The following is a 10,865-nucleotide window of genomic DNA, read 5'->3' as shown; positions in this document are numbered from 1 at the left end:
AAGTATACGAATTGATTAAAACGAGTGATTCACTCCAATTCAAATTTAATTAAATTTGAAATAGTGTGAATAAGTGAAATTAACTTTTTTTTTCCAAAAAATGAAGAAATGAACTTGAATGGATAATTTAAAATATCCTTAACTGATCATAATCATGAATGATTCAAATTTGTAATAATTTATTTTTATCTCAAGTGCGAAAAAGGAAAAATATTCTCTGAAATAACTCTATGGACTGAATTTAAATCTAAATTAAAGTAATTTAAAAATCAAAATTCATCAGATCCAATTGCAGTAAAAGAACATTGGGCTGTGGCTAGAGGTTATCGGCTACAATAGGTGGCGGAAAAGGGAAATGGCCACGAAGACCTGCTAATCAGCTTCCCATGCAGGAGACATGCAAGCTCTGAGGAACACATGTCCTTTCACCTCTTGACTCTCTCTACTTTTCTTTCTTACTCTTATCTCTCTCCGCCATAACATCCTGCAAAATCACACTTACAACTTCTTATTATCGACTTAAAACACACACGCACACACAAATAACTAGCCATGACCACTAATTTAGAGACTAGGTCATTGCTCGATGAGCTACGCAGCTTCGACAAAGGAGGCTTCTTCGATCTCGGTCACCCTCTCCTTAATCGCATTGCTGAGAGCTTTGTCAAAGCTGCTGGCGTACGTATGCATATGGTTATGCCTTTTTTTTTTTAAACAAAATCAATGAGAATATGATTTTTTTTTTGGTGATGGTGGTGGTCTAATTTAACTTGTAGATTGGAGCCATTAAAGGTGTTGCCAGAGAGGGTTGTTATCTAGCTCTTGAAGGCAAGCATGTCTCTCTTCTTTTTTTTTTTTAAATTAATTTCTTAATTAAGGTGTTATTGATTGATTGTTTGCTTTAGTTTTTTTAGAAATTTAATAGTAATTTGGTAGCAGGAACTAAATCAAGAAGTAGTTCCACTGATATCAGTGCTAAGAACAATAAGAAGAATCCATTTCCTTATCTCAGAGGTATTTCATCAAAAACTTTGCTTGCTATTAAAATATGGTATATCGTTCCGTACCAGTTAAATCTTCCGTTTTCGAATTTGGAGAGTGTCAAGTTTAAGATTAATTTGGGCATTGATTGCTGGTTATATGTGGATCGCAGGAGAAACCAATCGAAAATCGCTCGAAGCAATGGTGAGTTCCTAAATTTCCCTAACGATATCATCAATTTTTTTTTCACAGTGGACCTAATGCATTGTATACTGAATGAAATGTTTAATTTATTCTATATATATATATATGCTGCCTAAAAACAAAAGGCAGGTTTTCTTCGAGTTATTGATTCAATTATCTAGCCTGGGACTTCTTCAGCTAAGCTCAATCTCAGCATTGGACTATCTTATATGTTTCCGACTCGGATTGAGTATTAACTAGATGCAAATATGTCTCTCGGATTAAGTGTTAGATATAAGTACGTGTCTTGCTTAAGTACCTATAGTTCTTGTATCCGTGTTCTTACATGTCCTTTACCAATTACCAATACGTATCCATCTCCATATCTATACACTGGTGCACCGTTTTTCATGTAACCGGAGCTTTGCATCTTCATGTCCAAATGCTCTGTGTTGGGATACTTGTTCCATACCCTTTTCATAGAAGGGTCATACTTCTTATATGTCCATATCCAAACACGATGGGCCATTTTTCATGTGCATGTGCTTGGACCATTGCATCTCCATGTCCAAATACCTCTGCATTCAGGTACTTGTCTCATACAAGTGTGAGAAAACTGAAAATTCTAGACAAAATAGCATATTATATATATACGCCTGCGCACTCACATATGCATATATATATTGCCAACTTATTACTTGTTACAATCTTATACAGGTGAAGAGCACTGGAAAGGAATCTCTACAATGGGGTGAGTTCTTGTTCTTGCAAGTCCCAATAGGCATTTGCTTGCTACTGTTTTATAGAAGGTTGATTTGCAAATACTTTATTGGCTTAAATTCAAAAGCAATAATTGATCTTAAATTGTCCACCAATCCAAAATTGTACATTGCAGGCCTGGCTGCCGGCTTATATTCGGGTATCACATACGGCTTACAAGAGGCTCGTGGCGCTCATGATTGGGTATGATCAACTTCTTTACTTGCAAGAAAATAGATTGGGTATCTTTTTTTTAACAATTCATAGTAGTCAACATCGACGCCCTTGTTGGTGGCCGATATTGTGTGTATGCAGAAAAACAGTGCGGTTGCGGGAGCACTTACAGGGATGACAGTGGCACTCACATGTGAGAAACCTTGCCAAGAACACGTGTTGCAATGCGCCATCACCGGAGCCGCCCTTTCAACGGCGGCCAATCTTCTGACAGGAGTGTTTTAAAACCTTTTGTGTCTTTAATAAAGACATCAAGAAAAAACTGGTTGTCTCAGTATTTAAAGTTGTTCCACAGCTTAAGACTATATGACCATGAAATGTGTTAGTATTCTCTTATTTTGCTCATATCATGTTTCTTTCTAAATGGAATTTTATCATCTTGAATTATTGGCCCTAGTTTAAGCTTTTGAATATGGAGGCATTTTATTATTGTTAATATTATTATTATTTGAATTTTCAATGGCAGAAAAGAAAAAGTAGGTTTCTGTTGTGAAAATTTCAGGTTCTTCTTTTATATAATAAAAAAGTTTTTATTTCAAGTCTTTAATTTTTTATCTCATAATTTATTTATGATTAATTAAGCATGGAGCATTGTAATATTAATTTTGATTTAATTTTTATTATGATTTTATGAATATATTTTTGTTTATATTTTAATTCGTAATTTCAAAAAGTATAATTCATAAAATTTTAAAATATAATATAGGTTATTAAAATAAAATATTTTTATTATCGGAAAAATATATAATTTAATTTTAACTTTTTAAAAAAATTTTAAAAAAATTCACAACCGACATCTAAAATACAAAAAGAAAATCTTCTTTACATAATATTTTATTTCTTATTTAAAAAATGTCTTATATAAACTTTTTTTCATTAAAGATTAGATCACGAGTAAAGCGAAAAAAAATTAAGTAGAAATTTAAACTTCATATGACCCAGACGATAAAAAAAAAGAGCATAATACTTTTCTTTTAATTTCTATTTTAATTCTATTTATATAAAAAAATATAGTTGTTAAAGACGAAAAGGCCCCTCTCTCAAATAATTATAAAATTTCCCTCTTTTCTTCTTTCTTGCATCTTCCCCTACGTGAAGAACTCCCGGTAAGCTTCAATTAATTTCTTGATTTATCTCTTTTTTTTTGCAAAACAATGTTCAGTTTAGGATTTAATATGAATTATTTACATTTTATTTTCAATCTTTCGTGTTTTGAAGTTGGTGTTTGCTATTGTTTTGTACGTCGAAAATTTTTCCCCAATTTTCGTTGTTTTGAAGAAATTTCGCTTCTTTACCTATAATTTCTTGGTTGTTAGTTGGCAAATTATGCAAAATTATCTTCTTTTAGTGTTTCTGCTGAATTTTGAGTATATTTCATATTTTAATTTAAAGTTAAATGTTGGGATTTTGTTGTGAATATTGGGTCTTTTAATTAATTTGTTTAGCGCTATTTTTTTAAATAAGGAAATTACGCCTTCATCCAATGTACAAGTGAAATGATCTAATTTCCTTCAAGATTGGCCATCTATTTATCTGTAAAAATAGAGAATTTGTTGTAAAAAATGGAATTCTTTTTAGTAATTTAGTTAGCATTATATGTTTTAAATGAAGAAACTGGAAAATTTGAATGTGCTGAAGGATTTAGGTTGAATTGATATACAAATATATATATACCGATTTTTTTCTTTTTGTCATTTGATAAGATGTCCGGTAAAAAAGAAGAAAAACTCAAGTCGCGGCCGAAAGAATCAAGACCACAGCAATGACAGCTGCAAAAGGTCGTGCTCAAGCTGAAAGGGCGGCGGCAGCTGCAGCCCGTAATGTTAATGCTTACGGGTAAAAAGAAGAGGGACTGAGTAGACGGTAAGAGAAAAGGGAAGCAAAACGGCTCATGTATTTGATGAGTAACGAAAAGGCGTTTCGATCAGGTGAAAGGAAAGACAATACGACAATGTCTACGATAGGTGCTTAGCAGTGCCTCAAGCCGGACATTGGACATACGAATGTAAGAACGAACGGGTCTATATGTCACAACCCTCGCGTACGTAGCAGCTTAAGAATCCAAAATTGAGGATGAAACTTTCAATCTCGTATAATTTGGATAACCTGGATGTTAAGGATAGGAATGACGGTAATAGGTCTAAGAAAAGCAAGAGGAAGCATCGGCGAGATTCTGGGGCAGATTCTGATAGTGAGGCTTCAATTTTTAGGACTGATACTGGTGCCTCATCGGATTCTTCTTCAGCCCAGAGTAGTACGGATTACAATTCATCATCATCCTAGTCCGAGGAAGAGAGAAGGCAAGAAAAGAGGAGGAAGCAGAAGGGGAGGCATAGTAGAAGGTATAGCTCATCTTCGGAGTCTTATGATTCGTATTCCATTGATAGGAGCAAACGGAGGAAGAGTTGAAGGCATTGACATCTTGCGTGTTCGTTGCTGGACGCCGGTGATTGACCCTTCGGAAATAACTCCGTATATGTCTTCTTTCCTTTTTCCGATGTTTATAAGTTACAATAGTTCCCAGTAGTTGTGGAATCCCTTTATGAAATCATTGTAGCTTGAACATGTGTCTCTGGATTTTTCGAGTTCCCGGCAAGCTTATCTTCTCTTTGAACTTATGATTTTACGAGTTTCCAGCTATAATTCTTTTTTGGAACAATTTGAATAAAAAATTCATCCTTGACAAACGAGAGATTTTGTTGAATGCATGGATCGAAGTTCAATAAGAAATGAATCCGAAGTTCAGCTCAGTTGATCAGTTGATTATGCAATGTTTGATTCACTGTACTCGAACATGCTGGCCAAGGCTCCCTGAATGTTGTTACCTCGGAAAGTTAGAAAGCAGATGACCATCAGGAGGAGGTTTGCGATATTGGCCAATAACGCCTGTACTTATTTTCTCCAAATCGACAAGACGCGCCCAAGACAGTACCTGAATAACAAGACCTGGATAAAAGCTGTAGAAAATTCTGTACTATAGAAATCGGTTCAAATCAATCCCTCTACTATTAAGTTGATAAATTTAATCCCATATTAATAAAATATTAACAAAATTAAAATTTACTACTTAAAAGAATTACCGTGAAAACAAGCACATAAAAACACAGAACTGCAACTATAGAAGAAAGCCAACATTGTTGTAATAAGAGCATTTCCTCCGATGGAAAAAGAATACCTTTGTTCTAAAGTTCAACACATATCTTCTTCACTCTTGAGGTTGCCACAGACATTACATTCCAACATTTTAGACTGAACATCATTGGATGGGGGCAACGGCGCCAGCGTGCCCCAACAGTTTTCGCGATTACACATGTATCTCACAAAGAAATAAGCATGGGGGAAATCGGCTTCTCCTACTTCATCCCCTTCAGAGGCTACCATTTGTTCATCGTTGTCCTCTTCCATGATCTCCTCATCCTCATTCTCTTCGATAGTCCCGTTATCATCTATAACGTCAGTTTCGTTATCGGACCAATTAGCCTCAACTTTGCAACGGTCACAATTGCAGGTAAAGCCATAATCCTCGGCCAATCTCTTCTGTCGGGCGGAGTAGTTGAGATTGACAGGGAAATAACTCAAGCAAATCTCTCTACCTACAGGGACATCATGAATCATCCTAACAATCATGTCGGTGTTCTGGTCCAGAGCTGAGTCGAGGTAATCGAATCTGCAAGCATTTGGAAGACAATCATGGTTGAAGAAAGAAGCTTTGGGATAGATCCCGTAAGCACGGACGGATCTCTCTCCGTCTTGTTGTAGAGAGATAGGTTCCATCAAGCCAAAAGCATTCAGCTTATCTTTTGCCAATAAAGCGGCTATGAGTTCGATAGAAATCGATAACGAAGGCGGAGGACAGACCGACGAAATGAGGGAATGTAGGAATTCAGCAGCAGGAGCATCGGAAGGGGAATATTGACCTTGAAGAGAAAGTAAAACCTGGAAATCCGAAGGGGAAACAAGGGCTAGATTATATGCAGCTATAAGAAACCGAGCTTGCACTTGCTGTTCGAGAGGTTGAGAAAAAAGAGAAGGGCAATCCCGAAGACGACTAAGAGCCTGGCAAACCCAAGGCGAATGAGAGGAAGCTGTTGCCGCGGTTAGGCAATTTGGACCGCAAAAGAGATGATGAGAACATAATGGACACGGCACTACATTTGCCGATGAGAAGAGTATCCTAAAGCAATTATCACAATAAGATGCCGAAGATTGAGGTTTAACCAACGGAAAAGCGGAGTAAACAACGATAGGAGAATCCTGGAGAACAATTTGCCCTGCCTTCAATGGCTGCGATGCAACGAGAGCCCTTCCTCTTCCTTCTATCTCCACTAACCTTAACACAGAACCCGAATCAGCTGTCAACATCCTTTTACTTCCCACTCTGCAAACATTTAAAAAAAAAAAAAAACCTTCAAACAGCATTCATAATTCTAAATGCTGCAATTTTTCTAAGGTTAAAATACGCCATCAATAATTGTACTTTGACAAATTTGAGATTTAGTCCCAAAACATAAAAAGTTAAAGTCCGCTTACTATTTCTATTTAACAATCCCAGTCCAATCATTAACATCTTTAGTAGTTTTTGTCAAAATTTGCCTACTTGGCACATTAATTAGGCTGCCCTCGTATCATGTGGCATACAAACTGTGTTAATGACTGGATTAGGATTTTTAAATTGAAAAATTGAAAAAGTAAAGAGGATTTAATTTTAACTTCTAAAGCATAGAAACTAAATCTTAAATGCTGTAAAAGTACAGACATTGACCTATTTCTAATACCAACAGGTCAAAAACACAATAAATTCAAATTCCATCTCACTAATGCCAAATCATGTGGGAAAAAAACATAATTTAGGGTTTAGGTTTTTTTTTCCATTTTTCTCTTCAAGCCAACCTCTAATTACATCATTATCAAGCTATTAACCCAACAAACAAAAATGGGGTAAAGTAACTAAAAAAATTCAGCCAGAAACATATATGCAAAAGAACCCTGGAAATTCACTAAATCCAACAATGAAAAATAATCCATTTTGCTTGAAGGTTAGAATCCTAAACAATACTAAAAATCGTAGTAAAAAAGAAACAGTAGGAATCAAACCCAAAAAGGATAATAATTCTTTTTAAAAATGAAAAATTGGGGAAGTTTAGTTCTTACCAAAGTGTTTGAGCTGAGACCAGACCCTTTTTTTTTTTTTGCTTTGATGCTGAGACCAGACCTTTAAAAGATAATTGTTCAAGTTTTCAGTTGCAGAGAGCGGCCATTAATGAATGCTTGGTTCTTCTATCTAGGTTACAGAGAGAGGTTTAAAGCACTTTTATTCGAACTCTTTAATTGATGGGTTTGATTAAAAAAAGGCCTAGGATTCTATGAATTGGGCTGGGCTTTATAGAAAAAAAATAAAAATTATTAATAAATAAAATTTATTCCACTTATATTAAATTTATATTTATAAAAGGATTATTTAAAGGTCGAGTTATAGATGTAGTAAAGTAATTATGTACGAATGTTTATTAATCTCAAGTTCGATTGTTATAAATTTAGGGTTTTTAAAGAATTAATTTTTAATTATTTAATTTAAACATTTTGTATGGTTAAAAATATTTATTAATAATTTTTAAAAATAAAAAGATTTATTAGTCCCTCCGTTTACTACGGCACTCATTATTCATATGACAAACTTAACCTTCATTTTATCTATTTATTTTGATTAAATCCATTGTATTCATATTGTTTAGTCACGAAAAGACAAAAAGGTAATAAGAAGTTCAAAATTTCAAATCATTAATTAAAAGTATAAAATGTTAGTATTAAAATTTTACATGTTAATAATTATAAATTACAATCGATGATATAAAAACAAAATTACAAATGATGCATATTATTGTTTTATTATAAAATTATAATTTTAGAGAAATTATTATATAGGCTTAAATATATTCAATTTTTTTTCTTGAATCACCAAAATATATTGCAGGAAACAAAAACGGAAAACTTGATTCCACCAATTTTGAAAACCTTAGCTCCACTAATCTGAAAACCTTTGGTAAGGTTACCTAATCCAATTCTGACAAACCATCACCATATAAACAACTTCATATATAGGCGGAAAAGAAACAGAGTCCATAACTTCTAGGTACGTTTATGTATATAGCAAACCGTTGATTTAACAATATATGCACGCAACCTTGTAATGTTGGTGCTTATGATATATCAAGTTCTGCGAAAGGTAAACCATGCAGCTCAGTCTCGTAGATTCAGGTTCTTCCATGGCTCATGTTCCAGAAATCAACTTCGTGTTCAAGAACACGCAGGAGTGTCGCTTCAGCTTTTGTGATGACATCATCGGACGCTTTTTCTAGCTGTCGATCGACAATATTCCGGAGGGAATTACAGTACTCTCCGAAGCTTTCATTGCCCCATCTTTGGCAGGTTTCCTTGAGTTCTGGAGGGGTTTTACTGTCATCTTCTAAGCAGTGTGCGAAACTCTCCTGATAGATGGTTTCGATAGCCCAAAAAGCTACAGCCGCGACGGTGTATTCGACTTCTGGGCCTATTAAGCTCTCAAGAAATCTGCAATACCATGTAAAGTCAAATATATGCTGCTACAAGTTCGACGGGCACAGCCCAGAAATGCAAAGAACATTTATGCACAGCTCAATGCTATCGACAAATCTATGCCGCTATTGTCATGGGCATTTCAAATGCAAAGAACATATATGCACAACACGTAATCGACACAGCTCAACGCACATATATGAACAGAGCCTTGAGTTATTATTTTGCAAATGTAAGAATAGAGCGACCATACAAGGCTTGGCCCGAGCTTTTTCAATAAACCAACAAGCCAAGATTATAGCCATTCGAGTTTCATGATCAATCCGAACTCGATCTTACACCAAGCTGGTATGCATTTGCTTGATAGTTCGATTTCGGCTTTAAAGCTTTCAAACTAGTTGACCAAGCAACTGGAAACTAAGAAGAAAGCTAAGAAAATACTTAATCAAGGATCTTAATATTTATATTTGATCTGAAATAACATTAGACATAAACCCATAACAATGATCCGAAAAAAGGTTGACACGTTACACCAAGCAAGCAACTATTCGAACCCATCGAAGTCCGAGTAACATGACCACCTAGCAATGAGCTGTCCTAATCTATATTGATCCGGAAATCGAGACTTGTGTTCGTATATTGAGATATGACCCTCCAAAGATCCTTAAAATTCTAGGAAGAACATACTCGAAATCGGATATATATACCCTCATTGAGATACGGCCCTCCAAAGATCCTTAAAATTCATGGAAGAAGACACTCAAAATCGAATATCGAATATATAGAAATATATACCCGTATACAACACTTACACCAAATCAAGAACAACATAGGTCCCAATCATCCACATTCATGAGGCAATCAAAACAACAAACACTTGGTAAACACACACATATGAAATTACCGGCAGTATTCTTGATTTGCTTTCTGAGGAACAATACTTGAGAGCTGAACACCCCACTTAAAAGCTTCTTTCTTAAACCAGGAAATCTCATCATGTAAAGCAGCTACACCTCCTAATATCACTTCTACATCACCATTACCATCATCTGATCCTTTATAAGCTTTAGTCAAAACACTTGCTACAAACGGCACAAAAGCTCTAACAAATATGTAATCCTGCCCCTGAAATTATATGAATCCAAAACAATCAAGTTTTCATATAAAAAAACCCAAAATTTTTCTGGAGCTGCATGCAATTTAAGCATAAAATAGCAAGAAATTTAGGATCAGAAAACAAGAACCAGCCATGTTTTGAAGGCGGAGATATTGATGTTCCCATCTCGAATGCTGCGGATAAAAGGATGTCTGGTGGCTCCGTCGTACAAGTGGCGGTGCTTCCTCAGCCATGTCTCCGTCACGGTGATCTTCGCCTGCATTTGTATGCCACTGTGTAACCAATTTCTACAAAATTGCTGCTTCTTGAACTGTCTTTTAAAGGCCGGCTTATTCCCTTGGTTTCCCCAAAGTGTCACACATGCAAAATCAAAGGTTTTTCGTACGTGTCAACTCTGGAACACACGTGTAAGCATTTTGAATTGGTAGATTTTTTTCAATTGCTCGACTTAGATTAATTTGAATCGTCAAATTAATTTGAAATTTGAAAATTTTTTGGTTATTTAGGTTATCAAATTAGTTTAACTCCGGTTGTAAATTTATAATCGAATCGAATCACACATGCATGGATTCAAGTCCTTGAACACTTTGAGTATGGATTCCAAGCTGCATGGTTGGTGTTACTGTGTGTCAGAGCGAGAAACGGGAGCTTATAACGACGGTTTCGTCTTCGGTTATGTCGAACATGTCTTGGTTTATGTCTTTAAGGTGTGTTACCATTATGGTGTTGAAAGAAAAGGGTATGTTTAAAGCTTGTGCAAAACATGACAGCCTTTTACCTGTTTGTTCTTCCATCTTGGTCCGTAATGTTGTGCCGATGGCTGTTATTTTGAGACGCTCGATTGGGGGATTTTCGTGTGTTGCTAGTGCTTGCATCAAGGATATGCATTGTGCTCTGCTTCGGATGGCCAAGTCGATGGACTTTTTTCGAGCACGAAATGCTTTCAGTGATCGCTTGTAAACCGGTAAACTGTGTTTCATGAATGAATGGTAACTTAAAATAGATATTCACAACTGTTTCATCAGGGTGGTGTGATGGT

At 35.4% G+C, this 10,865-nt stretch overlaps 3 protein-coding genes and 1 pseudogene across 7 annotated transcripts; 2 read left to right on the top strand and 2 right to left on the bottom strand.

The window, feature by feature from the left end:
* The first annotated feature begins 414 nt into the window (after positions 1–414).
* Positions 415–2,541, top strand: LOC107943364 (outer envelope pore protein 16-2, chloroplastic). 2 transcript variants are annotated; one of them, XM_041077327.1, is made up of 7 exons: positions 415–678; positions 777–828; positions 940–1,014; positions 1,154–1,185; positions 1,882–1,915; positions 2,060–2,127; positions 2,194–2,541. In XM_041077327.1, the coding sequence occupies exons 1-7, from the start codon at positions 553–555 to the stop codon at positions 2,380–2,382; spliced, it is 576 nt and encodes a 191-aa protein (XP_040933261.1). In that variant the 5' UTR covers positions 415–552; the 3' UTR covers positions 2,383–2,541. The 2 variants fall into 2 exon arrangements, with proteins under 2 accessions (XP_040933261.1, XP_016732601.2); XM_016877112.2 differs by having other exon boundaries at positions 456–678; positions 2,239–2,541.
* A 1,287-nt stretch (positions 2,542–3,828) lies between these two features.
* LOC107943363 (histone-lysine N-methyltransferase ASHR2) lies at positions 3,829–7,469 on the bottom strand. Of its 4 annotated transcripts, none has more exons than XM_016877109.2 (3): positions 7,309–7,469; positions 5,333–6,535; positions 3,829–5,089 (listed from the first exon to the last, which is right to left on the bottom strand). In XM_016877109.2, the coding sequence occupies exon 2, from the start codon at positions 6,517–6,519 to the stop codon at positions 5,347–5,349; it is 1,173 nt and encodes a 390-aa protein (XP_016732598.1). In that variant the 5' UTR covers positions 6,520–6,535; positions 7,309–7,469; the 3' UTR covers positions 3,829–5,089; positions 5,333–5,346. The 4 variants fall into 4 exon arrangements, with proteins under 4 accessions (XP_016732598.1, XP_040933260.1, XP_016732599.1 ...); XM_041077326.1 differs by having other exon boundaries at positions 3,829–5,103; positions 7,309–7,466; XM_016877110.2 differs by lacking the exon at positions 3,829–5,089 and having other exon boundaries at positions 5,145–6,535; positions 7,309–7,328; positions 7,365–7,467.
* Positions 3,875–4,775, top strand: LOC107943366 (zinc finger CCHC domain-containing protein 10-like; annotated as a pseudogene).
* A 750-nt stretch (positions 7,470–8,219) lies between the features above and the next one.
* LOC121206408 (probable bifunctional TENA-E protein) lies at positions 8,220–10,160 on the bottom strand. The gene is made up of 3 exons (XM_041077324.1): positions 9,954–10,160; positions 9,614–9,834; positions 8,220–8,724 (listed from the first exon to the last, which is right to left on the bottom strand). Exons 1-3 carry the CDS (start codon positions 10,086–10,088, stop codon positions 8,409–8,411), a joined length of 672 nt encoding a protein of 223 aa, XP_040933258.1. The 5' UTR covers positions 10,089–10,160; the 3' UTR covers positions 8,220–8,408.
* Positions 10,161–10,865: the final 705 nt, after the last annotated feature.

Source organism: Gossypium hirsutum, chromosome A09 (genome assembly GCF_007990345.1).
Source record: "Gossypium hirsutum isolate 1008001.06 chromosome A09, Gossypium_hirsutum_v2.1, whole genome shotgun sequence".
NCBI lineage: Eukaryota > Viridiplantae > Streptophyta > Magnoliopsida > Malvales > Malvaceae > Gossypium > Gossypium hirsutum.
The sequence above is the reverse complement of the archived record's forward strand: the minus strand, read 5'-3'. Positions and strand labels throughout refer to the sequence as shown.